Raw genomic sequence first — 27,892 nt, forward strand, 5'->3', positions numbered from 1 at the left:
CCTCTGCACAATCCCGTGGTCAGCCACGCCAGTGAGGCCGGCCCAAGCTTAAGGGGAGGGCTTAGACTCCACCTCCAGATGGGAGTTGTCACAAAGGACCTGTGGTCCATCATAACTGGGACGCTCTTCACCAAGCCTAACACGTCACTGCTTCCAGGACACATCCTGCCTTCACACGTATCAACCCAGGCGCCCCTTCCCCAATATTATTTTAAAGCAAATCCCAGGCACTTTATTATTTCATCCATAAAACCTGGGGAATACAGAGGTACCACGTGCCCTTTGTGTTGTAATTCCAATCCCAGCAACCCACTTGGCTGGCAATAAGTAATGCTAAAATTCTCATCGCCCTTAAAGAGATGCCAGGAGATAAATCCTAAGATTGATGAGCCCGGAGCCCACACTAAGCACACGTTACTTAGGAGGAAGGCAGGAGGGGAGGAGCGGGAGCAAGGACAGCAGCCGCTGCTGTTTTTCTTGAAATGATGAGGCTGCTGTTACTTTGCTTGAAACATTAAAGGGGCACCTGGGTGGCTCCGTCGGTGAAGTGTCTGCCTTCGGCTCAGGTCATGATCCCGGGGTCCTGGGATCGAGTCCTGAGTTGGGCTTCCTGCTCAGCGGGGAGCCTGCTTCTCCCTCCACCTCCGCCTGCCAGCCCCCCTGCTTGTGCTCTCTCCCTCTCTCAAATTAATAAATAAAATCTTAAAAAAAAAAAACAACATTAAAAAAGAGGGGCACCTGGCTGGCTCCATCGGTGGAGCATGAACCATCTCAGGGGTTGTGAGTTCGAGCCCCGGGTTGGGTGTAAAGATTGCTTAAAATCTTAAAAAAATAAAAATTAAAAATTAAAAAGAAAATCGGGTGATGGAGAACCGATGACTCAAATCTCTTCAGCCTTGTGAGTTGTGTAATGTCACAATTCCTCGGTGACACTGCTTTTGTTTAATTAAAAAAAATTCAAATTAATTTACATTACTTTTATTTTAATTAAACATTTTAAAAACTGCTTTTAATTTTAGGAGAGTATTCTGGGCCGTGGAGCGGAAGCCAGGAAGCCCAGGCTGGTGGCTGCCCCTCATCGTGAGCAGAGGACCGTGTTCTGTTGGCTTCCTCAGAGGAGGGCCGGTGAGACCCGTTTAAAGTATTCAAGATGAGCCCCACCTCAGCCCGGCCTCGGGACAGCGGCCACGTGGGGGCCGTCAGGGTGCCCTCGCACAGCTCCGTCCGTATGGCGCGCCCCGAAACCCGTCCGGGGGGCCCCCCACGTGCCTGCACGTGTGAGCAGCGGCTCTATGGGACACAGGCCTCCCGCAGCCTCCCGCGCCCCAGCACAGCCGGCATCCAGGGGGCGCTGCTTCCTCCCACTGGCGGGCGGGACCGTTAGTTGGGGCGTCAGGGTCTCCCCTGCACATCCAAGTGGCTGCCCTGAGCAGGTCCTCCACAATAACCTCCAGGTGGTTATTGAAATTGCTTTCAAATAGAGCAGAGACACCCTCCGCCCTTCACCACCACCAATTTGTGGCGGGGCGATGCTCGGCACCCTCAAGGTCAAAGATCAACGACGAGTAAACCTGTCTGCACGCAGAGCTCCCCTTGATTATTTTACAGTCCTCCGCTCTCTCCCCGGCCAGTCTCTGAGCCACTCCCGCCCCAAATCTCCGCTCACACTGCCCTTTGTATGACCAGTCCTGTTCCCTGGGGGTGGGGTGGGGCTCGTCCTTCCCACCCTGATGCCTCCAGAAGAAATGTCCAGGGTGAGGCGGGCTGACCGGCGGCCCCCCGGCGGGTACCTCTCTCTCCAGACCTCGGGAACCCGTGAATGGGGCTTCATTTGGAAAAGGGGTCTTTGTAGATGCAACTACGCGACGGAGCTTGGAGACCGTCCTGGATTCCCCGGGCAGGCCCCTGACAAGTGTTCTTACGAGGGGCAGAAGGTGAGCGAGGCCAGGAGGACGGCGTGGAGACGGCAGCCACAGGAGCTGGAGAACCCGTCCACGTGCCCAGGACGGAGTCCGCACACAGCCAGGAGTAAAACCCAAGCCCACAGTTACCTCCAGAACCCCCGACGCGAGACACGAACGAGGGGCTTCGGGGCAGCGGTGGGAAGAGCCCTCAGTGGGAGCGCACGGGGCAGCGGGAGGACGGGGAGCCCAGGGCCATGGGTGTGGGAGGCGCAGACCCAAGCTGGGCAGCCCGCGCCTTCTCGGAGCAGCAGAACCTCCCGGACGTCGCTTGCTGCTCTCCTTCTCAATGGACGTTTGTCTCTCAGGCATAAAGGGAATCGCCAAATTTTTTTAATAAAACACCTGCACCTTCACGAATCTGTGACGAGTTGGGTTTCCAGAAATGCCCGAGGCTTGCCTGGCTGTGGTCGGGGACAACGGAATGTGCGGTTAAAAAGGCAAGGAGTCTCCGCACTGTTCCAGATCTCACGCTTAACGCCTAAGAAGTAGGAAATGCAGAAAATAAGGCTTCCCCTGAGCTCGGTAAGCTCAGCCGGCACAGGTTCGACATAGGAAGACGCGAGGGAACCCAGCTGTGGCCTGGTGGAGACGGGGACCAGCCGGACTCATCCCCAGGAGGAGGACCCGCTCGCTCAGAGCCGGAGCGGTCAGCGCTGGTGGCGCAGGCAGGGCGGGACGGTGAACTCCCAGCCATGTTCTTCGCAGGGCCCGCCCCGTGGGGCCACAGTGGGCGGTGTCAGCCACTGGGCTCAGCGCCCCCTCCCCCCAGGAGACCCCCATTGGGGGTCCCAGAGTTGGCTCGCCCTCCGAGCTCTTGCGTGAGAGCTGGGGCGGTGGCCACCCCCCAGGGAATCCTCTTCCAGCCCTGCAGTCGGGTGGGCCCCGCCTGAGCTGGTGCACCTGCCCCCTCCCCTCTGCCTGCTGCAGGAGGCGCCCCCCACCCCGGTTCCCAGGGGCCGAGGTAAGTGGAAGGACGCAGCCCTGGGCACCTCTCGTGACCGCGTGGGGAGAGCAGCAGGAGAGTAAAGCCCACACGGAGGACGGCCCGGGGACGAGCAACAGTGCTGAGCACACGCACACGCTCCCCCACCTCCTCCGGGCCCTGGAGGGGGCCAGTGAGACCGTGAGATGGAGTCGCTGCGCCTCCGGAACCGAGGGCACAGACCCCCGATCCTCCTCTGGGTGGCACCCCATCCTACTCCTGCACCTCGGGGCTGTTTGGGTCTCCGAGCTGCTCTGCACACTAGACGCCCTGGGGGCCCGCACAGGGGGAAGCACAGAGTCGGCGCAGAAGGGCAGCTGGTTCTCAGTATCCTTTATTGGCAGTGGAAAATGCTTCAGGACTGTATTGAAAGACAGCAATAAATAATACTGTGATAAAAACAGTTCAAAAGTAGACTGTACATACTTTGTTACATAATCAGGAAGTTCACAAAAGATTAATAGAAAAACAGGACGGTAACAGTGAATTGTACAAGTAAATTAAAAGCAGAAACCAAATGTAAGGACATGCCGTTTCTATCTATGTATCAGCTGCATAATAAATAATGCACCATGATGTGAACACATTTCTTGCTGGCTTTTTAATATGCCAAGTAGAAAGTAAGAGTTACATTTGCTACTTATACAATCCCAAACGGCTATCTCATCAAAATCTAAAAATGTACGACTAGGTCCATTCTTTAAACATGTTTACAAACAAATGTAAAAAGATGATTTCCATAAGAACAGTAAGGCCTTTGTTAGAATTGCACTACATTATTTCCGGGGGGGGGAGGGGGGCGCAGTGCTTCCTGATTGGTCCTCTAAGAGTTCTCGCCAGCGAGCTCCGCACCAGGAGGGCACCCAGGCCCCCCGTCCAGGGCCCCCCCGTCCCCAGGCTCTCAGGGTCCTCAGCTCGCGGCTTCAGCCAGTCGCTAAACACAGGCTGCCGGAGCCCACCAGGACAAGCCTATAAAGAGTTCACCAGTCCTAAGAGATTTTCATAGTCTTTCCAGTCCAAATTTTCAGAAGCTGATATTTAACACCAGATATTTTTAATCTGTTCAGGCTATGGTATAAAGCATTTCTTGCTAGAAAAAGTATAGTTAAGGTCAGTCATTAAAATACAACAACAATTGCTTGAAATGAAGTCTGCTGATTTCAAAATGATTGTTGTAGAGCTAGGTTTTGTTTGATAACACACGCTGTGTCATGATGATTTTACAAATGCGGTAGAATCCTTCTCTCGGTCAGGGTTTATTAATAACAAATTAAGTAATGATAATTACAATAAATGCACAATTTACAAAAGCCCTATATTTGTTCATAGGATTTATACATACAAGCATTACAGTACATTCATTTGAAAGACTAAATTAGATATAAGAACACGAATTGATTTGAAAGGATATTTATAGCCTGGATATACATGAAAAAGTAAGTAACTATATAAATGAAGTCATAAGTTTACATAAATATAAGAAACATTAAATTCTAAAATATTTTCTCTATAGTATTCATGAATTTTTCGCTAATTAAAAACTCTGTAATAAAATATCTCAGGGTCCATATAACAAGTATTAACAGATTAAAGATTCCGTTGAATTTTAAAATGTAGTCTTTGTGGGATTCAAAGTGGTGCACGATCATCTGTAGAAGTAGTGCGGGTAAACTGGAAAAGAAAAACAAACAAAACAATCAGTCTTAAGTCACCTAACGGTGACTTCCGGGCCCGGGCAGGCCCCAGCACACCTCCCCTCCCGCCCTGCGCTTTAGCCCCTCTGAGAAGTCAGAGAAAACATCAAACATTTTGCTTATCAATGATTGACTTCATTTTGGCCTTTGACTGACTTCATTTTGGCCTGTGTCCAAAAGTAACCAATTTTTAAAAAGGAAGGAAAAAACAAGTATTCTTTTTTTTTTTTTAAGATTTTATTTTTAAGTAATCTCTACAGCCAACGTGGGGCTCGAACTCAGGAGCCTGAGATCAGAGCCGCCTGTTCCACCGACCGAGCCCGCAGGGAGCCCCCAACAATCACATATTCTGGCTGAGACAGGAAAACAGTGAGAGCAAACAGAGCTCCCCCAGGGCCCTCGGAGCAGGGAGAAGAGGGCCAGGCTCGCGGGCCTGCACCCGAAATTTCACAAACTCAGCCCCTCTCGTGGTAATGCACTTGGTTTTTGTTTTGGGTTTTTTTTTTAGACCAACCCCTTAAGGGTGTCTGGGTGGCACACTCGGTGGAGCATCTGACTCCTGGTTTTGGCTCAGGTTGTGATCTCAGGGTCGTGGGATCGAGCTCGGCATCGGGCTCCAGGCTCAGCGCAGGGTCAGCTTGAGAGTCTCACTCTCTGCCCCTCCCCCACCGTTCACGCATTCCTGTGCACACGCTCTCGCTCTCCCGCAAATAAGTATCTTGGAAAAAACCCCAATCTCCCAATTGAAAGGCTATCAGTGTCACACGGTGGTTACAGTCTCATGAAACAATACTTTGGGGCCTGATTCATTCAAGACCGCATCTGTAAAAGCAGGCCGGCCAGCAGCAGTGGCCCGGGCGCCCCACCAGGCGCACGCAGACGCTGAGGCCCGAGAGGCTGTGACCTGCTGGGGACAGTCAGCTAAGAGCCGGGTGATGCTCTCTTGTGCTCTCCTGCCTCCCCCCACCACCCCGAAGACAGCAGCAGATGTGGGAGCCAGCATCTTTGTGTTTAAGGAAAGAATGGAAATACATTTCTTCCCTTAAGAATCAAGGACACACTAGCCTCTCTAGGTTAAGCGTGAGCATCCAGAACACCAAAGTCCCCTCCATGGGCGCCGAGGGCTTGTGCGCGTGCGTCTGGTCAGCTTCCTGAGCTCACGGGGCCGGCTCTCCCAGCTACTCACCTACAGGAGGCGTCAGCAGGAGTAAGTCCTGACTGTGGCAGAATCCAGCCTCTGAGGTCCTGACACGCCACCTGCTCCGACGACCACGACGGGAGGCGTGCAAACACAGCATGCAGTTAGTCTCAGAGCGCCGCACGGCCGCACAAGCACACACGCACACTCACGCCCACAGCAGCACCCACGGAGGGGCTCCCGGGGGCTTCCGAGCGGGACCGGAGGCGCCCGAGGAGGGGAACCGAGTCACCGAGTGGGCTTGTCCCCATCCCCCGAGCAGCCCGGGGGTCCGTGGGGCAGCAGGTGACAGGAAAGCAATTCTGCCACACACATCTGCATTGTAACAACTATGAACATGGTGACTGTTTCTCCTGAAAGCCTCCAGACTTACAGGCTTTTCTGGACTTTTTTGCAGCCCAGCAGCAATGTGAGCATTATCAGCCCGCTAAAGGGAGTCGGGTGCCTGTCCCGCTGCCCCCTCTGTCTGAGAAGGACGGCCTTACCCTCCCGGCAGCAGGTGCGGGACGATGACTGAGCCAAGGAAGCCCAGGCCCAGCCTCCCTTCCAGCCGGAAACGGCGCGCACCACAGATGCTTTTGTTCTATCAAGAAACCGTCCGCGGGGCTCACTAGGTTTTTCCAACTCTGTAGCAGCTGTGGGCTGCTCCCAACTACAAGCCCTGTCTCCCCACAGGCTGCCGGTACCCTGCCCTGGGTCCAGAGAGCACGTGGAGAGAGCTGGGGCTGCTGACGATGGCAGCCGTGGCCCCGGGCCAGGAGGCCTGTGGCTGCCCCCGGACACGCCAGAACACCCGCTGGGCCGGGTTTCCGCCTCCGCCTCCGTTAGCAACGTGGGTAAGAGCTCACCTTCCACGGGCTACGCTCCCTATGCCTTTTTCCAGGGTTATGTTTCATTTACCCGAACCGTAATCCAAATGTCGCTGTTAACATTTATAATAAGGAAAAGGTGACTTGTGAAACGAAGCTGACAGCAGCTGAGACCAGGACAGCAGGCCGACTGCCCAAGAAGTCTAAGACTAAGTTACAACTAAAATCTATAAAAATTACCTACAGGCTTCTTGAAGAAAAATGCCATTTTTTTTTTTAAAAGTTGAGTTTTTCCCTCGTTAAGCATAATATTGAAGTCTGGCGAAGAGATGGCTTTTTAAATAAAAACGCTGCCCAAGGGCACCTGGGTGGCTCAGTTGGTTAAGTGACTGCCTCCGGCTCAGGTCATGATCCTGGGGTTCCGGGATCGAGTCCCGCATCGGGCTCCCTGCTTCTCCCTCTGACCCTCTCCCCCCCTCATGCTCTCTATCTCATTCTCTCTCTCAAATAAATAAAAAATCTTAAAAAAAAAAAAACGCTGCCCAATAAGCTGCTTTCACTCAAAGCTCAGCAAAGGCTTTATAGGAATTACTTTTCTCTGGTTTGTATGCGGGCAGCGAGAGCAGAACTCACAACCCTAGGTTCAGGCAGAGCTAAGGCAGGAAAATGGTAAAAACCACACCGTACAACTTCTACAACCACGTCCTTCCCTATAGCCTATCCATCCACGTCCGCCGAGAGCGAGCGCGCGGCCGCCCGTCACAGGCCTACGACGGCAGGGCCCCCGCGGCCAACACACACAGCACTCAGGATGCGCCAGACACTTGCCAACAGCTTCCCGCGAAGGACTCACCGCCACAAGCAATCAGTGAGGAAGACACCCGTGCGACAACCACTCTACAGATGGGGACACTGAGGCACAGTGCTCAAGGTCATGCGCCTTCTGCATGGCAGAGCCAGATTCCAGCCCAGGTGGTCTGACCCTCCATCCTGTCACTAAGTGGGACACGGTCAGAGCGGAGAGGTCCCTCCGCAGACCACGGCCAACTCTTCACTAGCGGTGGTCTCGAAGCAGAGGGACCGTCCAGGGATAACTGCACCCCAATCTGACACAGTGACTCTACAGCCGGTGTGCTCAACAAGACCAGCCACACTCTGAGGACAGCCAGGCTCCCCTTCTTCCGTGTCCCCGTCCCCTTATAACGTATAACGACACGGACAAGCGAGAGCAAGGACGAAGGTGGGAACTGTGCCGATTACCATGGACTCAGTCACTCCTCCAGCGTGGAGAAAAGTCCTAGGGGTAAGGGACGTGGTCTGAAAGCCCCTGTGCTGCTCTCTGAGGGCAGAGCCCTTGAGGCCACACGAACACGTCTCTGCAAGTGTGGATGCCGGTCCAACGCTCTGAGGACGCACATGCTGCTTAGCTTTATTAGTTGGAAGAATATACTAATATTCAACCAGATAAGAACTTAAAATATCTGTATCGTTGTAAAACTTTTCTACACAGATGTTAGGATTAATTTTACAGCATGTAAACCTGGGCATGCAACAGCTCCCACACACTTGTTACGGATTAAAGAGGCCGTCCTGACCACTATTAACGTTCCAGCCAAAAAGCTGCTCGTGCTGCCGACAGGTGGGCGGGGGAGCACGGTGCATCACGTACCGTCCAGCTGCATCTTCTTTGGCTGCATAGAGGGTGAGGACAGAGAGGAAGTGACCCGGAAGTTTGCAGGGAGAGTCTCTGCTGACCCAGCAGCTAAGCCACGAACGTCCTTTGGTCTAAACTTTTTTCTCCAAGAAGGTGCCCTCCTAAAGCTTTTATCATCGTCCTGGTAAATTAAAGGACAGAAAACAAGACTGACTTTAAAATACAGGACAAAATACACAGGAAAGTTACCAGCCCTTTAAAATGTCCTTGTCCCTGCATTTTTGTTCACATGTATCTAACCCCATTCTTTTTTGATTTTTTTTATTTATTTGACAGAGAAAGCACAAGCAGGGGGAGTGGCAGGCAGAGGGAGAGGGAAAAGCAGGCTTCTCGCTGAACAGAGAGCCTGACTTGGGGCTCGATCCCAGGACCCCAGGATCATGACCTAAGCTGAAGGCAGACGCTTCACCGACTGAGCCCCCCAGGTGCCCCTCTGACCCCATTTTTGATAACCATCAGACTTCCTGCCCAGACTGGGAACTTCTGGGAGTAAAAGGAGGCAGGGCCACCCTCATGCTGGGACCCCAGCCGGGCACAAATCGGGACAGTCCTGGGCCACCTGGGTGTGCTCTCTCTGCCACCATGTGTCGCTTCTTATCCCGCAGAAATCAGCTTCTTGCTATGTAAGATACTGCATTTTTGTCTTCAAAACAGTCTTCAGGCTGGGACAGGCCAGCAGTGCCCGGCAGGTGTCCTGTTCCTGCCACCCTCAAATGCTCGCATGGCGACGGAGACAGTAACACGTCGCGGTGCGAGAGGACATGAATCATGGTTTCGAATGAGGAGAAATGAATGGGTCCTGTGTTTTTAAATAAACTTCTGAAACATTCTGCCAGAGCACAAGGGGCCCTGGATGGGGCTGAGGTATCCAGCTGTCCCAAAACACAACTTACAGACTCTATGCCTCGGCTGCAACCAAAGCTTTATGATGCGAAAAACATTTCCGAAGGATAGCAAAAGCTAAATAGCAGAAATTAAAAAAAAAAACAAAAAACCTCCCCATCGTCGTGAAAATATTGCTTTCTTAATAGCTCATTTGTTAATAAATTAAGAGCAAAGCTTAACTTGTAAAGTAAAATTATCTCCACATTTGGAAGAGTTATCCAGACTACATGGCTCCTACAAATATGTATTAATTTACTTTCTTTCTTCATTTATTTTTAAAGATTTTACTTTTAGGTAATCTCTATACCCAATGTGGGGCCCAAACCCACAACCCTGAGATCAAGAGTCGCACACTCTACCAAACTGAGCCAGGCTGGTGCCCCCAAATATAACAATATTTGGGGTGACCCCAAATATAACATTTAATGCAAATTTAAAAATCTTTAGGCTGAAAACTTACTTCATCAAACCTTCGGTCAGTCCCCATGACCAAAAGGTTGTTAAACTCTCTTTCCAAGACAGCACGAGCCTGAAATCATAACAAAACAACCCCCCTTAGTGATACGCTAAGGATGTTAGCATATCAGTTATTTTTAAACCAAGACTTAAACAAACAACTCAAAGGATGAACGCTGTGAACATCACAGGGTACTTTAAGTCAGGGGTTTTAATGGGGAATGCATTCGCGGGCTTTGGGAGGTGCGATCCGTGAGCTCCTGGGACATTATGTAACAAGTGTGCCCTGGAGGCCGCTGCTGGTAGGGAGGTTGAGGGTACTGGCAAAAGATATACAATGTTCTGTAGAAGAATAAAAACATTCCTGATTCTCCAATGAGCCCATGAATCAAAAAGAAGGACACAGGGAAATGAGAAACAGAATTCCTGAGACCTCCGTGCAGCACACTTTAGTAAGAGCATCTCTCTCTCCTCTGCCACTCTACAGGCACCCGGCGTGGACGCAGGTGTCGTGCAGGTGGTTTACTCCAGGACATGGAAGGACAGGCAGACATGAGGAGGAGCTAACAAGCACTGTGGGCTTTGAGCCGCCGCATCAGGGATGAGGCAGGGGGAGACAGGACTGGCTGGCTGGGGGTTTGGTTACGCTCTCTCTGCCTCCACTCAAATGCGGAGCGCAGTGCTGGCGGGAGGGCAGGGTGCGGGCGTGGCCGGCATCACCTGCGTGTTCTGTGTCGGGATCTGCAGCAGGAGCGCCAGGGCGTTGGCATCGAAGGTCTCATCCAAGGCCATCAGCGCGCCGTGAACGCCACTCTCGATGAGATTTTTGGCGTATTCTTTAAGGCCGATCGATAGGATCCAGCGAATCACTCGATCATTGCTCCAAACTAGCACATCTGCAGATGAGTGAAAACAATGCTCAAAGGGGCTGCAGAAAGCTCGTTTCACCGCGTTCGCCCCGTAACACAGGATAAAGATCCACCCGCAGGCCCCGAGCCTCCAGTTCCTGACACAAGACGCGAGCTGCGTGGGCCCCGGGGGCACTGCCAGGTGGGCAGACGGCCTCTGCTGCACCTGCACACCGCCGTCCTGGCCCTTGGCTTGTCCAGTGGAGACCGTCCTATTGGAACTCAGCCTTCGAGTGAGCCCTGGAGCAAGGAAGTTATTACACACACCGAGTTTCTAGAGAATAGAAAGCGATGGGGGCCCAGGCTTCGGAAACCAAAAGGACACACCAAGAACCTGAATGCCCAACCAGGTACGAATGTGCGCTGCCTAGAGACTTCAGGACTTCTGAAATACTCTCCTCCCATCAGAGGCATTGGCCCTGGAGCCGGGCACCTTGTGATTCAACGCAAACCCCTCACAATCTCAAAGACTTTTTGTTATCGCATTTTAAAAACAGAGAAATTGGAAGATATTCTCCAGCGTATTAGAGACTTGGGTGGGGGGGGAGATCTAGTATTTATGCCAAATAATAAATTATTAAATTTGCTCTAGTAGAGATCTAAAAATAGCCACCCTGTAAAAATACATCCAGATGATCACCAGTTACTTTCAAAGACAGCTTTTGTCAACTCTGAAAAGATTTAAGATGGAAATACAAAACAAATGGAACAGATTTGCGTATCTCATTTCCCACCTCCTTTTCTAGATAAAAGGACAGATACACACACACACACATACAGAGCCATAAAATATTTAGAGATCATTACTATATTTATATGTTAAATGTATTACATTATGTGTGTATAGAACATATATTACAAATGTAGCTTATGGTTTTTCTTGTGATTCACACTAACTCAATCATGGCTAGAGTATCCTTCAAATGGGCCATCTCCCCAACCATATTTTTATCTTTAATTTCTGTCTTAGTAAAGACAAGAGATGAAAAACAGCACTTACAGGACTGTGGTCGTAAGGATTACATAAATTAACCTATATGCTTAGAGTTGGTCAAGAGGTCTCATCTGCTATTACCATTCTTAGTGATTTCTTTATACTGAAAATTTGGGGAGATTTTACTTGGAGCTTAATCGTTAACATCTTATTTCAAAGCAAACTACTACACCTGCTCACTTAGAGGTGTCCTGGGTGGGTGGCTCCCCAGCAGAGAAGAGCATCTGCTGCCTCCTGGCTGAGCACCCTTGTCCCCTTAAACCCCCCGCCTATTTTCTACCTGAAATATTTCTGCCAGCCCCCTGACCCCAAGAAGAGGCTCCCACCCCGTCTTTAGGGCCCAAATGCCATGTTAACCCTGCATTGCGCCCTCAGCCATGGGAGCAGAACCACACTGTTCTATTCCGGGTCCCTCAAGGATAGAGCAATATTTTCCAGACTTCCACCAAGCAGCACACAGTGGGGGCCTGTTCACCTCTGCTCTGTTGCTATCTAGCGGTGTGTAGCAGCATTTCTGAACAAAAGAGGACATGTGTCGTCACGAGATGAAATGTCTGAGGTCACCGGAAAAATGCTTACCTTGAGACCCCGACCTTACAGACTGACGTAAGCACAAGGAAATGGGCACAGGGGAGGGTCTTAGAGGCACACAGTTCATCCCTCCCTCCTCTGTAATGATGCCAGACGAGTTTTCTCCACTTAAAGCCTTTCCTGATTTTTTTATTTTATTTATTTTTAATTTCTTTTTAAAATTTTGTTTTTAAGTAATCTCTACACCCAATGTGGGGCTTGAACCTACGACCCTGAGATCAAGAGTCACAAGCTCCACCAACGGAGCCAGCTATTTTTAAACTTATTTTTAATTTTTTTTCCTTCCAGTTTTATTTTTTAATAGGCAGTCATTGAACTGTTAGCACCGTGGGAAGCAGAAATATGCTGCATCCATTACACATAATGTACTAGCCTTTTATTTCATTCTGGCTTTCTTCTCTTTTTCTCTCCAGTTCTTTTCGGTCATAATTTAACCTCCGCAGGCACATAATTCCACACTGGAAACTGTTTCTATTACAAAAAAAAAAAAAGTTAGCCGTGGCAACAGTGCAAACTCCCTGAGCTAATTGGTCAGGACCATCCTGTGGGACGCACCTGTGGAAACTGTCGACCATCTTCAGCTGCCCGCGCAGGTCCTTCTTGGTCAGGTGGTCCAGCATGCGTGCGTCCACCAGGCACTCCATGAAGTAGCTGCGGTACTGCGCCAGGCCCAGGCTGGGCAGCCACTCATTGCCAATCCACTCGTGGTTCATGTCCCCATAGGCGAGGGTCTGGTTGCAATAATTAAGCACATCAGTTCAGAAGAAAAGCCATGGAAGAGGTCACAAGGGTCATTTAAATAATTTTTAAACTGGATCTTTCAATCTGTTACCTATTCTCAAAGGCTAAACTAATAACATTGTTCTTTATAATTTCAAAATAATTTGATCTCCTATTTACTCTTAAATTGTTAGTAACATTTTCTACAAAGGGAATTATACCACGAAGAGTCTATGACTTGTGCTAATGAATTTAACACATTTACCAAAGCACAACAAAACTGGTTACACATTGTCTCTCTGAGCTAGTTTTCATGTATAATGATACAACCACAAAGAACGATCACGGCTCATGAACAAGTTTGAAGGATCAATCCAAGTCTACTCAGTAAAAATATCTCTGGCTGGCTTTCATTTTATTTTTAACATTTTGTTTTCTGTATTTCCTTAATAAAACATGTTAATTTCAAAATCAGGTTTAAAAAAGTGAATTAAAACACAAATTGAAAGGAGATGAACACGGTAAGACTGAGAGGAGAGACGGTCAGGAGACCTCCCACCCCCCCCCCACATTGTTTGGTAACGGACTGAGCACCTGAGCCAAACGACTGGCTCACATAGATGGAGAAGCCCGGAAGCAGCAGCCTCAACTAACCCAATGGATGTGAGAGAGCGCTCCACCCAAAAGCAGCGCACACGGAATATTCTCCAAAACAGACAAAGCTCCATGTATTCAAAGAGACTAAAATCATACCAAATATATCTCCTCTGACCTCAAGAAAATTAAATTAGAAATCCATAAAAAAGACATCTAGGGGGCGCCTGGGTGGCTCAGTTGGTTAAGCAACTGCCTTCGGCTCAGGTCATGATCCTGGAGTCCCAGGATCGAGTCCCACATCGGGCTCCCTGCTCAGCGGGGAGTCTGCTTCTCCCTCTGACCCTCTTCCCTCTCATCTCTCTATCTCTCACTCTCTCTCAAATAAAGAAATAAAATCTTAAAAAAAAGACATCTAGAAAACTCCCAAATATTTGGAATTAGCATACTTCCAAATAACCCATGTGTCAAAAGAAGAAATCACAAGGGAAATGGGAAAATATTTTGAACTAAATGAAACTGAACATGCAAGGGACACCTGGTTGGCTCAGTCAGTGGAGCATGCGACTCGATCTCGGGGTTGTGAGATCAAGCCCCACACATTGCATGTAAAGATCAATTAAAAACAAAATCTTAAAAAAAAAAAGTGTACACGCAATCATAAATTGTGGGACAAGGCTTGAGCAGTGTCTTGAGGGAAATTTACAGTATTAAGTACTTATAAGTGAAGTAAGGTCATAAATCAATAAAGTAAGGTTCTACCTTTAAAAACTTGAAAAAGAACAAATGAAATCCACAGCAAGCAGAAATCAGTGAAACAGAAACTAGAAAAATGATAGAAAATAAAATGAGGAAAGTAAAACCTGGACCTTCATAAACATCACTGAAATTGACAGGCCCCTACCCAGAAAGAACAAAGTTAAATCACCAACATCAAGAATTAAAGAGGGGGCATCAGTACAGACCCTACAGGCACTGAAAGGGTAATATGGGAAAACTGTGGACAGCTGTAAGCAACCTGGATAAAATGGGCAAATTTCATGAAAGACATAATCTATGAGAGCCACTCAGTAAGAAACAGGTAACCCGTACCTAAACTTGAATTTGTAGCTATAAACCACACAAGCATAAGCACACATGGTGCACATACACTCAATCTCTACTTTAAATGCCTTCACTGGTGAACTCTACCAAACATTTATGAAAAAATTACCAATTCTACACAAACTATTACAAAAAAGTGAAGAAGAAGGAATATCTAACTCATTCTACAAGAGCAGCATTGTCCTGACACCAAAATTGGACACATTTCAAGAAAACTACAGACCAATAAATATCCCTCTTAGACACAGAAGCAAATTTTCCTTAACGAAGTATTAGCAAATCAAATTAGTAATAAATTAAAAGAATAAGGTATTATGACAAGTGGGGTTTATCCCAGGAACATAAGTTGGGTCAATATTTGAATGTGCACAATAGCCAAACTGTGGAAAGAGTCGAGATGCCCTTCAACAGATGAATGGGTAAAGAAGATGTGGTCCATATATATAATGTCCAATGGAACATGACTCAGCCATCAGAAAGGATGAATACCCAACTTTTACATCAACATGGATGGGACTGGAGGACATGATGCTAAGTGAAATCAGTCAAGCACAGACAGTCAATTATCATATGGTTTCACTTATTTGTGGAACATCAGGAATAGCAGGGAGGACATTAGGAGAAGGAAGGGAAAATGAAGGGTGGGAAACTGGAGGGGGAGACGAACCATGAGAGACTATGGACTCTGAGAAAAAAACAGGGTTTTAGAGGGGAGGGGGGTGGGGGATGGGTTAGCCCAGTGATGGGTATTAAGGAGGGCACGTATTGCTTGGAGCACTGGGTGTTACACGAAAACAATGAATCATGTAACACGACATCAAAAACTAATGACGTACTGTATGGTGACTAACATAATAAAAAAAAAAAAAATCAGAAATTCACTGTATCAAAGGACTAAAACGAAAAACCAGAGATGTGAGAAAGGTGTGTGACCAAATCATTACTCATTCATTGAAATCTTAGCAACCTAGGCACAGACAACATCGGCCTCAACCTGATAAAGGGCTTCTACAAAAAATGCAGATCTGACAGCACACTTAGTGGTAAAAGACTGTATGCATTTTCCCTACACTCAGGAACAAAGTTAAGGATGTCTGCTCCCACCACTTTCATTCAACACTGTACTAGAACTCTCAGCCACGGTGATAAGGCAAGAAAGAGAAATCAAAAGCGTGAGTTGGAAAAGAAATAAAACTGTCTTTATTTGTAGATGACTTGATTATCAGTATTAGAAAACAAACACAGAGCAGCTATCTGAACTAAAGTGAGTTTAACAAAGTTGCAGGATATAAGATCAATAAAGAAAAGTGAACTGTATTTCTAAATACTAGAAATGAGCTGGAAATGGAGATTTGAAAAATACCATTTATGATGTCATCAAAACCGATGAAACCCTTCGGGATAAATCTAATAGAATATGTGCAAGATTTGTGCCATGAAAAAGAAATCAACACATTATAAGTACATGTATACACATCCAAACAAAGGTACTGGATGTTCTTCAGTCCAAGAAGGCTAAGTTACAGTCACAGGAATTCTGTAGTTGCCTTGCAGAATCCTTGGAAATAGTTAACTCTCAACTACCACAATGTTCTGGCTTGAAAATACAGCCTCTACTCTATTATTTACACCAAACAAGCTAGAAGAAACTAGTCAAATTTCAACAAGAACGTTCAAATTCGATAGAAAAAAAGTTTCACTACTTTCTCTAAATAACCATGAGTGAGAAAAGCAGCAAACATTCTTGGAAAATTGTCACAATGTCATGTTTTTCATTCTTTCAAACCTCACTCTCAATATCACAGACCTGACACTTAAGAGTGTGAATATCCATCACTGCTTTTTGCCTCTGTTTATGTATTCTTAATTGGACACAAAATGCAAAGAAATTTCTAAACAGACAATTCCATGGGAGCAGAGCCCTCCTTAATGTTGTTTACTCATTACATACTCTAGTCCCACTTCTTAAGTGGTCCATAACGTGAGCTCCTGGGGGAACCAGGCTCAAAGCCAGGAGACCCACACCTCCTGGGCTACTGTCACAGCCTTCTGAAAAAGCACATGACAGGGATCTCTCTTGGTCAGAGAACACCTGGGCTGCAAGAAACTGCCACTGCACAGGCTCTATTGTTTCCAGCACTGACATGATCACAAATATAATTCTGCTTTGTAACCTCTGTAAAATGGGAGGGATGATGGCAGGTGTCAATAGCAGGCAGCTTGGTGTGCACAGACAGCACACCGATGCTACTTGCTAAGTGAATGCATCGACGACTTGACCACACCCTGATGTTTTCTTGCCCTGAATGCCCAAGGGCATCTCAAACTCGCCCTTGGCTTTAGAGCTGGTGACTCTGTAATAGCACGTGGAAGGCACACTGTCCGACTTCTGCCCTTGGTAGCAGGTGGCAGTTGTACCCAGGACACCTCTTCGTTCTCCTCCCATCTAGAAGAGGGATGGAGCAGAAACAGTCCTTGCTTACGCTGAAGGCCGATGCTGGCTAATTTCTGGTGTCATTGGCATGGCTCATCCTTGTTTATGTTTCCACTGCAAAGAGCAAACGTTCAGCTGATTTACCTTACAAGTCACGCCCTGATATAGGGAATCTCATACCGAGGTGCTGCCAAAGCTCTCCTTCTTAATGTAAAACACCGATGTTTAAGCAGTCATGAAATGCACCCTTTTTAATTCACTGATGGTCATTATTGGCTCTGTAAAGGGATATCTGAGCGGGCTAAATGATTAATGAGGATATTTATCTGGAGTAGTGGCACAGAGTGCCTAAATCATAGGGCTGGAGAGGGAGTTCACGGAATATTAGAAGCACTCTCCTCTTTTGCTTTTAAAAAAAAAGCGATAACATCGGTTTGATTTTAGGAGTACAAATAGAGGAAAACAGCTGTTTCAACCATCAACTGGAAATGAGAAAAATTCAGATTTAAGATTAGTTTGATTTTCTTCAGATATACCATGATCCTTTTGAGATCCTTGAACATGATGCCATTAGTAAGAGCCTCGGGAAGAACCTCCTGGCCGCGCCCTTGCAGCCTCCGATCTGGCACTAAAACAGAACAGCGAGTCAGGCAGCAATGGGGCTAGAATCACACATAGGGAACCACTGCTTTTCATCAAGCTGTCTCAAATAAAGGCTGCAAAACAGTCGTGACAGAGCTTTTTGTGAGCTGAAGAACCAGGAAGCTGAAAATTCAAGTGTACGTTTTGCAAGGAGAGGCTTGATTTCTGAGAATCCCACAAGTAAGAAAGCCTCTTGACCAACACAGCAGCAGGACACCACTTAGTAACACCCTGATACACAGACAGGCAGGGACAGTCCCCGTGCCAACTCTCATGCTGGGTATGTACCCCAGGAGCTGCCAAAGCCATGGCACACTGTATGACAGCCGTGTGGCTAAACGAAGTAATCTCTGTCACGCAGAGTTCACCACCACGGTGCCACATGAGAAAGGTTCAAAATTGTCCATGAGACGTACTCTTTAATCCTATGCTTCGCTCTGACTAACGCTTTAAGTCATCAACAATATTCTGCACAAATTAAGATGTTCAAAATGTCAAGAAAAGTCAATTACAAGCTTTCATACTCCAGCTCTTTTGCTGCGGTACACATAGTGAAGAGTATATTATAGAGAGTCTCCAACCTGAGCCCAGCTTCCCTCCTCATCCTCCTGGTGTTACGAGGTTAGGAATGCAAGAGAACATAACTGTTAGTATTGGTGAGCTTAGTGATGCAAGCAAATTAACATTGTAGGGAAGGTGCAGAGTGACTTGAGTGAAAAAGTTAAAAAAAAAAAAAATCAAAGCATCATGCAAAACTCATGCAAAACCAAAGATTCCAGTTCCTCATGCAAAGAGCCAATTTCCCATGGCAAGCACGTCCATATAAGGAGAAAACTAGGGCCAGAACATGAAGACTGACCGCCAAACTGATGTCTCTCCTTAAAGGAGACAGGAATTAAATCTATTCTAAATAGAGCGAGTCTACCAATTTTAAGCTCCTGAAAAAAAAATCTAAAATAGAATTCCATTTCACACGTTTAACTAATACCTAATGGAAATACTTATCGGAACAATTTAATGTGAAATGACATTTTTGCTTCCCAAGGAAAAGCCAAGAATCGTGCCGTTCTTAGGTGGGGAGCACTGGGGGAGGGCAAGCTCGGGGCTGTGACTGACCGTTTGTGGCGTGGCTGTGAGCGTTTCCATCTCTTCGTGCGTTAACCAGACATTTCCTGTGGTCTAGGGTGACCCCAGTGATCAACCACATCCAGGGCAAGGGAAGCAGTGACAAAGAGGAAAGGTGGCAGATACGTAAGCCTCAGGCACATAAAAGGAGCAGGTGGAGGCAAAGGCCATTCTTCTCACCTTTTCATTTTAGATGCCCGTATGGAAAATGACAGAACATTAAAACAAGCTCACCCCCTTCATAAAGAATAACCACACCATACTAATACTGTGTTGTCAGTAACCCAAGAACAGCCCATAATTCCTAGCACTTCATTTGCCATGCTTCCCACCTGAGGTATGCAAAATATAAAAACAACATATTTTGTACTTCTGAAAATTGTGAATGATTCTCAACTAAATCTTATTCAATACATTTACAGTCTTACCCGAACAGAGCACAACAAAGAGCACAGTCCCCAGGTCTAGTTTTGGACTGTGGGACAACGAACGGTCCCCAGGAGGTGCTCTGAGGTGACTGGGCCACGCAGACGGGACAACCTTGTCTGGGGAAACCCAAGAGGCAGGGCACAGGGCTGAGGGCGTCGTCCAACACAATGGCCAGTGACTTCAAGGAGCCAAAATCCCGGCCCCACTGAAGCGCCACAGCGGACCCGAGACCCAGCAAAGCGCCGTGCCAGCCGCCGGGCCCCTCCGGGAATGGGCGCGCCCCGTCTCACAGTGCGGTCCCCTGCTTGGGGCAGCTCGCCGTGCCTGTGCGCTGGCTCCATCCGTGAGCAGCAGCCTTCACCGGACAGTTCGTAAAGACTTTGGGAAAACCACCCTACACCTTCATTTCTAGAAAGGCCACTCTAACTGGAAAAAACTGGGCCACAGGGACCCGGTCAGATGCTGTGACAGAACGTTCCCAGCACAGAGCTCCCTGGGCCGCAGGTAAGAGCGCAGACGGTTCATTCCGACCCCTCCCCCCAGAAACAAAGTGAAACAAGCCAGCCAGCAGCCCCTTTCTGTGTGGGGGGGCCGCAAGCCCCGACTCGGGCCCTAACCTGCCGCTCGGAGCAGTACATCTGTGAGGCTCTTCTGTCTCTCCATCGGGTTTTCCCTCAGAGCAAACCAAGAGCAGAGCGGGGACTAAGCCAACGTAAAGAACCCGCACTCTACAGACCAGGGCTTGGCCTGTCTTGTCTCCCGGGAACCATCCAGGTTTTCATTAGGGTAGGGCCGCCCACTCCATGAGGGGGCCCCCCGTAAGGGCGGTCGCGGTCCTCCCACATGGAGCAGAACCTCGCGAGCACAGACAAGTCTTGGGGTGCGCCTGCAAACTCACGGGCTGCTTCCAGCTCAGAGCCCCCAGGGCCTCTGGCTCCCGGAAAGGGCCCAACACGTCCCTCAGTAAAACACTGGGCACAGTGCAAGTGGGGAATCGAAGCTTTCTCCCCTTCACTTTTGGTCAATTCATATTAAATTAGAGATAGTTACTTTTCTATGCTTTTAAAAACTCGTATTTCTATATCACAGAGCCACACTGCAGCCAAGCGGTTACGTTCAGGAAAGGATCTGTGAACCCCCCAACTGTCACCAATTAAAAGTTGTCATGTTTCTGAATGCTAAACCTTTAAGTTGGAACACTGGTATGTTTGTAAGAACTGGAGAAGCAACAGAAACAGCAGGTACACTCTTTCTGCAAACACGCACCGTTCTCGAAGTAGGAGGGGCTGACGGACTTGTCAGGGACATGATTTCCTGAATCGCCAGCCTCAGCTTCAGCCTGTGCAGAGGGTTGCTGATGCCGATCTCACGCTGGATCTCCGTGTCCGACAGGGCCGACATGATGGCCCCACTTTTCACATTGGCTCGGCAAGCGGCCACGTACCAGGCAGGCATCCCAACCCATAGCTGGAGACAAGAAGCGTTAAGGCCAGAAGGTTATGCACAGCGTACGGATGGATGAACACACTCACATATGGAACATACTCCACCCCAGAGGAAAAGAAAGATATACCTCTAGCCAAACAACAACGGTCGGTCCATCCCACTGTGCAAAAGGCAAACCTTGTCTCCGGGCTTCCTCGAGCAATTCATGCCTACAAACAACAAGAGATTCAGCATGAAAGACCCACCAGTGCATGCATATATAAAACGAGCTGAACAGAGCTATTCTCTTTACACATTTCTAAAAGTATCCTCGAGTCATCTCCTGGCAGAATTAAAGACTCATTGCCAACATTAACAATCCCAGCAGTCTTCATGTCCAAGGAAGGAGAGTCAAGGGACTATCTGAATAATGAGGAAAACTGGGTAGGAGAGGAAGCTGCAGCCAGGAGAGCCAAGAAGCCTCTGTGAGGGCCTCAAGGGGTCCACATGGACAACATCACAGAGTTTCGCACCAGGAACGGTCTGATGTGGCCAGTAAGTCATGGCCGGGTGCTGGGTGCTTCCAGTCTACAGTGCTATTTAGGCTCATCAGGTACTTGTAAGCTAAGATGCTGGGTCATCCTGTGGTTTCATCCCCAGGCTTTATACCCAGGAAATTTAAATCCCAACCATGCATATCAGCGCACACAGGGCAGACCGTGAGACTCAGATATCATCAGGAGCCAACACCCACAGGGCGGCAAGCAGGAAGCACCAGAAATATTCTGTAGGCTTGGCTCTAAAACCCCCAAACCATGACTTTACCTTATTAGCATCTTTAAAAAGGATCGTCTACTGATAACGAAGTTATGTAAGGGGCAACACAACAATCTTTATGAATCTTATCTTACTTTTTTGTGTTGTGTCCTTACAAGGCTTTCTGAAAGACACTAATTCTTCCTAAAAATGAAAAGTCTCCCAGAGAAGGTGGGGTTGGACTGGGGGCGGTATACCCTATGTGCCGGGGCATCCTGAGGCATTTTTCAATCCCTAGGTCACTTTTAGTGTTATTTCTCTTTAATAATTTCCGCAGTCCAGTGAATCTGTTATTTCTAAAGATATACATAGGCTCTTTGATATATTTAAATATTATTAGACTTTTCCTGAGACTGTGAAATCTACGTAAAATTAAAGCTCAAAATGTTTCACATAAAATTTCAAGTAAGTGTTCCTTTAATCAACCTTGGGTTTCCTTGGAGTAACAGATATTGTAATTATGCAGGAATGATTACATCAGAGAATGCAACAACTCTTTTTTTTTCTTTCTTTAAAGTAAGCTCTGTGTCCAACATTGGGCTCGAACGCACCACCCTGAGATTGAGAGTCACATGCTCCACCACTGAGCCAGCCAGGTGCCCCAGAAGGCAACAAATCTTAATAGCTTGGGGGGTGGGGGAAAGGCAAACTTTTCTCATTAAAATAAGCAAAGCTATTCATAAACCAAGAAACGGAGGCCCCCGGGCTGTGGGCATCCTGCTCCGTGGCCCGAACACTGCACGGAAGAGGTCAGAGGAGGGGCCTCTCTGGGTGGAATAAGTCATCAACGTGCTCAATTAAATGCTGACTTCCGTGTCCTAAGGACAAATTCTCAAAGATGGTGGCTATATTTTACGTGAACACTTACTTAAGCCAAGTGAGCCCTACGATCAATACTAGTATTTCCTTGGCCAATGGGCTGGGAAAAGGCCTGAGCTGCGGAAGCGTGGTCAGGTGCTAAGTCCTAAACAGTGTGGCCCAGCCAAGGAGGGGCTCTGCCCTAGGCCAGAAGGCCTTTCAGAGGCCCTGCACTCTCAAAATCCACTGAGCAGTGACCGAACCCAGGGCACTCTGCCACATGTTGTCTTTTAAAATGAAATAGTTATTCAGGAGCACCTGGCTGGCTCAGTCAATAGAGCATACGACCCTTGATCTCAGGGTTGTGAGTTCAAGACCCACACTGGACATGGAGCCTACATAAAAAAAAAAAAAAAAATCAGAAATAGTTATTTGTTGTAAACAAGGACTATAGGGTTAAAAACAGTCCACAAATCCCATGACCTGGAGGTTGGTGCACATGATTCTGACTTTACCAGCACCTTCCTCCTGGCAATGGCCATTTGTGCATCAAAAGCCTTTTCTAATATGGATGCGCTTTGAGCTCAGGCCCGTGGTCCCGCTGAGACTGAGATGAGGCAGTGGAGACAGGACCATGCAGCAAAGGGATGCAGGAGCCAGCAGGAAGGCGGGGCCCCTGTGGGGTGGCTGAGCCAGGCCTCTGCCCGTGCTCGACTGCCTCCCCTATCAGTGCACGGCGCAGAAGACTGAACACCAACGGGACCCAGGTGGTAACACTGGCACCCCTTCCTTCTTGCAGGGGTGACTGCTCCCCCCACATGAAGCAGGCCTCCTACGTGAGAGTGGATGACGCAGAGCCCCTGGACGCCGCGCCGACGTCGCGGGGAGGGGAGGGCACACCCAGGACTCCAGGGCCAGCTCCACTGCCGTCCTGTCACTTGTCACAGGCACACCCCTTCCCCGCCAGATCTAGCGACTGTGTTTCTTTCTCTGGCCACTGGGAACAGCCTACCGCACACAGCCAACTTCCTTCATTTGTGGCTGGTATAAATTAAGTGGCTGTGTAAACTTACAAACTTGCCTGTGTACCCAGAGGGTCACTCTAATGAGCGACAGAACCAACCGGTTTTCTCCTTCTTTACTACAACTACAAAAATAAGCATGATAGGTAACAGTTTACTGGAAGGAAATGAGGGATTCTTGTCCAGGTCAATTTCCCAGAAAACAAAATTCTTCTGCCACGAGCTCCAGAGCCTCAAACACAACACGTGAGGTCGTGGGGCTCTGAAATGTCCAGCGCTTCTCTGCCCCTAACTCGGTGCTGAAGAACCTAGGTTACGAGCCAGTCTCCTGGAGGGGCGAGAAGACTCGTCTGGCTTCTGCTGTCATTTACGTCCTTCCTCCGCTTTCGGATGCCGCGCTCCCCACTGTGGCTGTGTCCTCCTCGGTGTATGGCCCGGGAGCCCAGCCGGAGGGACCGCCCCCTCTGCGGAGGAAGACGGAGGAGCCCTGCACCTGCCACAGGGGTGCCAGTGTTACCACCTGGGTCCCGCTGGTGTCCAGTGTTCTGCGCCGTGCACTGATAGGGGAGGCAGTCGAGCACGGGCAGAGGCCTGGCTCAGCCACCCCACGGGTGCTGCGGGGTGACTTAGCTGCGACCTAATTTCCCTCTAGACCCACACACCTGATTTTCCAAACACCTGTTCTAACATTAAACTGATGCGGAATGCCCGGCCTTATAATGAGAGTTGCAGGAGAAAGACATTTAGAAATCTGCTCAAGTCTATGGTGAACAGGCATATGTATGTGAGAAATCACATAACCTAGGACAGATGACACGTGTTTTTAGTTAGGACATAAATACGACAGTAAAGTCGCCTTTCCTAACAAGAAGCACGTGAGCCTTTGCTCATCAAATACAGTATGACAACAGGCCTCGGGCCTCATCTTTTTGTTTGTTTTAAAGATTTTATTTATTTATTTGACAGAGAGAGACACAGCGAGAGAGGGAACACAAGCAGGGGGAGTGGGAGAGAGAGAGAAGCACGCTTCCTGCTGGGCAGAGAGCCCGATGCGGGGCTCGATCCCAGGACCCTGAGATCGTGACCTGAGCCGAAGGCAGACACTTAACGACTGAGCCACCTAGGCGCCCCGTGCCTCATCTTTCTGAGACCGGCACCTCGGATGCAGGCGTACAGGGCCCTACCCACCCCCCCACCACGGTTCTGCCAGCCACGCAGAGCATAGCTCTCGAAAACCCGAGAATAACTTCTGACTCCCTAAAAACTTAACTACTCATAGCCTACTGCTGACCAGAACTGTTACCAATAACAAACAGTTAACACACATTTTATATGTTACATGTATTATAGGCTGCATTCTTTAATAAATTAAGCTAAAAAAAGGTTATTAAAAATCATAAAGAAAATATATCTACAGTGCTATACTTTATTTATAAAAAAAAAAGTCTGCATATAAGTGGACCTGCACAATTCAAACCTGTGTTGTTCAAGTGTCAACTGTACATTCTACAACTTGCCATGCATGACAGCAGAGTATGGGGTATGACCCACCCGTAGATACTCAGTCATAGCTATGGTAACACAGAACCAAATCCATCAATTTGAACATCTCAGCTCCAGAAAAACCTACACACACACACACACACACACACACACACACACACGAGCACGCACACGCAGTGTGAAATTTAATCACATGCTGGGGCAAATAACTTAATAAAGGCTGTCCTCATATGGCCAAGTACTTTAGCATACCTCCTGACAGTGACAAAATAAATGCAGGAAACAGAGGAAACGTTTGGCCAATTTATGCTCCCATGTGAAATACACATTTCTGGGAGCAGTGGGGTGTGAGAGCCAGAGGGCACTGCCCCAAATCTTACCGTTTTCATTACAGAAAGTATAAGATGTGAAATAAAACACATCAGCAAAATCTAAGGGACAGAATTTTCCTAGCATGGTTCCAGGAGCAAAAGGCCTAGTTTCAATATTAAATTTCACACAGCCAAATGGCAACTCCCCAAGATATTTTAAAACATTTTTATACAGTTCAAAGATAGCAACATTCAGATTAGACCACTGTTAAGCGGTTTCTACAAATTTCCATTCCCAGAGAACCAAAAGACTGAGTATTCCTAGAGTACTGTGAGCAACAACAGAAATAATAGCATTTCACCTGAAACAGAATCCACGGTATGTCAGTCAAGATCATTTTTATGACTTCTGAAAAAAAAACTAAAATGAGGCACATTTCACCAAAGAGAAACCAGCTGGCAACTCCAGGGGCGAAAGGGGAGCCAGCCTCTAGCAGAAGAGGGTCCCGTGGGCTCAGGCGGGACATGCGGCCCCAGGCTCCAGACCAGTGCTGGCTCTCAGGGCACCCGAGGGCAGCCAGATGCCTTTCCCGTTGTCAGGTTCATCTCAGAGCCTGCCACGTCCTGCCCCTTGCCATCGGCCCCATCCTCCTTCCCGGGCTCACGCCCTGCGCCTCCCTGCTACACTACACACCGCCTTCCTCTGTTGAAGAGCATCAGTTGTCAGATCACTGAGATATGGTCCCAGCTTACCCAGTTCATCCACTTAACTCTGGTTTGGGACATGGTGAGCCAACACACAACCTGCTCTGGATCAGAAAGTCCCAGAGAAACGCGTCAGCACTGTGCCTTCGCAGCCCTATCCCGAGGCATCACAACACCAGAGATCCTCGGCAGGAAACTGTCCCCACTGTTATCACTCGTTTCCAGAGTCAAGACAATTTAGAACTGACGTGTAAAAGTAGACTACAAAACTGAGAATCTATTTAGGATAAAAATTCAGACTCCCCTGGGGAAGGAAAGAAGGACAACACAGTGAGGATTTCCTGACAGGTGACTGGCATGAACAGCAAATTCTGCATGCTGGTCACCGAGCCTTCACAGGCTGTAGTCCTACGTACAATCGGACGTACGGTTAGTTTATCCTGTGTATATTTACAAAGACACACACGTGTATCTCACGCTCCCGAGAGCAAGGGAGGTCAAGCGCCCCCCTCGCTCCCACGTACGGAGGAGAAAGCGGAAGCGCCCAGAACCCCAAGATGGGCCGGGGCCAGAGCCAGGATTCAGAGTCAAGTGCTGCAAGGCCGAGCCCGAGCGCAGACCACGACACGTGCTAAGACAACTCCCAAGGTGGGCGGGGAACCCAGGTTTGAGTCCTTCCGAAACTTCGTAAGTGCTCTACCACCTCCAGGAAGTACTGTTTAATAAAGGCCTCAGGTGCATCTTTTTGGACACTACACTCAGCTGGATGGTACATTTAATAAATAACCGTTAGTTAAAAATCAGGTGCAACTGACAGCCGCTCAGTGAGATGACAGATAAAAAATGCTTACTTTTTTTGAAGTTTACGATTTTTTTCAGCCTGTCCTCCCAATTTGCTGAGTCCCAGGGCATCCTGAGAGGAGTTTTCTGTCTCTGAAGCAGCAGCTGTGGGGAAGCAGAGGGACTGAAGTACCGAGAGGAACGGACATGGCCCTGTGCGGGCTCTTCCCGTCAGGGGGACGCGCGTCCACAGGCAGAGCGCGAGCAGTTCCGAGGGCGCCTCTGCCCGGGCAGCCAGCACACGGAAGTGCCCGCGCACGCCACAGTGGGCACGCCTGCGCCACCAACCTGGTCCCGTGGGCTCCTTGCCAGCGTGGCCGGGACGGCCTTTCTCTTTCTTGCCAAACAACCGGCCAATCGAGGACTTGATGCCCTTCTTCTTGGGGGCTTTGTGCAGCGAGTCCTGGCTACTGTTGCTGCTGCTGGGGTTGCTCACGGGGCCATCCTGTGAGCCTGTGGAGCTTGGGGACAGGAAAGGATCTTGAACAAGTGCTCAGCACAGCACACCATCCCACACATGCGACCTAGAATGCTCGGCGTTTTTAATATTCCTTGACACTTCACAGCCAAACCTGAGGTCTTGCCTTCACAGAGTACGTGAGAAGCACAAGCTCCTATCAACACTCCCCGGGAGGGCTGTCCCCAGGAGGCTGACACTGTCTCTTTTTCAGGGAGGCTGCGGCGCCAAGCCAAAGGGGCCAAGAGCTTGGGAAGGCACTCCTACAGACGCTGGCCCTGCTGCCCCTTGGGAGCGCTGTGCTCCTCCCCGAGCAGGCCCTCCCTGGCAGCCAGCGGAGGTGAGAACAGGGCCACAGCACAGAGGCGCACACAGCCCTCCCCGAGCACCGCCCGGCGTGGAACAGAAACGCAAACAGTGCTGGTCTGGAATGGGGTGCATGAGCAACAGAGTGGCTACTGGAGTGGCCTGGGTGTGAGGACAGTGCGGGGCTCTTGGATGGCTCGGAAGGGCACAGAGCGCCGCCAACAGAAGGAGCCGTCAGGAGCCCGCACGCTGGCACAGGCTCCATCGGGAATAGAAAGTTCTCCACAGTCAGTGTGCAGACTCTGAAGACATGAAGTCGTCCTAAAAGTGCTGACACCATTTAGGCCCTTTCTTTCCAAACTGACTTTTGCACAACAGCCATGCGTCTTCTGCCTGATCCCTACAAGGCTCCCCGAGCTCCCGCAGGCATCCCAAGAACATCGTTCACATAAACTCCACTCAATTC

The 27,892-nt window shown here is 48.8% G+C and overlaps 1 protein-coding gene across 1 annotated transcript in view; it reads right to left on the reverse strand.

Annotated features, from left to right (window-relative positions):
• Positions 1 to 3,271: 3,271 nt before the first annotated feature.
• The window catches only part of PPFIA1 (PPFI scaffold protein A1), an 85,878-nt gene continuing 61,257 nt past the window's right edge, over positions 3,272 to 27,892 (reverse strand). Inside the window, exons 18-28 of the mRNA XM_028118235.2 lie at positions 26,952 to 27,124; positions 26,675 to 26,768; positions 20,817 to 20,898; positions 20,510 to 20,710; positions 12,751 to 12,926; positions 12,569 to 12,666; positions 10,423 to 10,598; positions 9,707 to 9,775; positions 8,317 to 8,482; positions 5,827 to 5,897; positions 3,272 to 4,617 (exon numbers count right to left, since the gene is read on the reverse strand). Of these exons, the coding sequence (XP_027974036.1) occupies positions 5,839 to 5,897; positions 8,317 to 8,482; positions 9,707 to 9,775; positions 10,423 to 10,598; positions 12,569 to 12,666; positions 12,751 to 12,926; positions 20,510 to 20,710; positions 20,817 to 20,898; positions 26,675 to 26,768; positions 26,952 to 27,124 (1,294 nt within the window). The 3' untranslated portion in view covers positions 3,272 to 4,617; positions 5,827 to 5,838. The remainder of the gene's footprint in view (positions 4,618 to 5,826; positions 5,898 to 8,316; positions 8,483 to 9,706; positions 9,776 to 10,422; positions 10,599 to 12,568; positions 12,667 to 12,750; positions 12,927 to 20,509; positions 20,711 to 20,816; positions 20,899 to 26,674; positions 26,769 to 26,951; positions 27,125 to 27,892) is intronic.

The sequence above is a fragment of the Eumetopias jubatus genome, unplaced genomic scaffold, assembly GCF_037043125.1.
Source record: "Eumetopias jubatus isolate StellerSeaLion01/CBP00866 unplaced genomic scaffold, mEumJub1_p1.0 scaffold_13, whole genome shotgun sequence".
NCBI classification, from domain to species: Eukaryota; Metazoa; Chordata; class Mammalia; order Carnivora; family Otariidae; genus Eumetopias; species Eumetopias jubatus.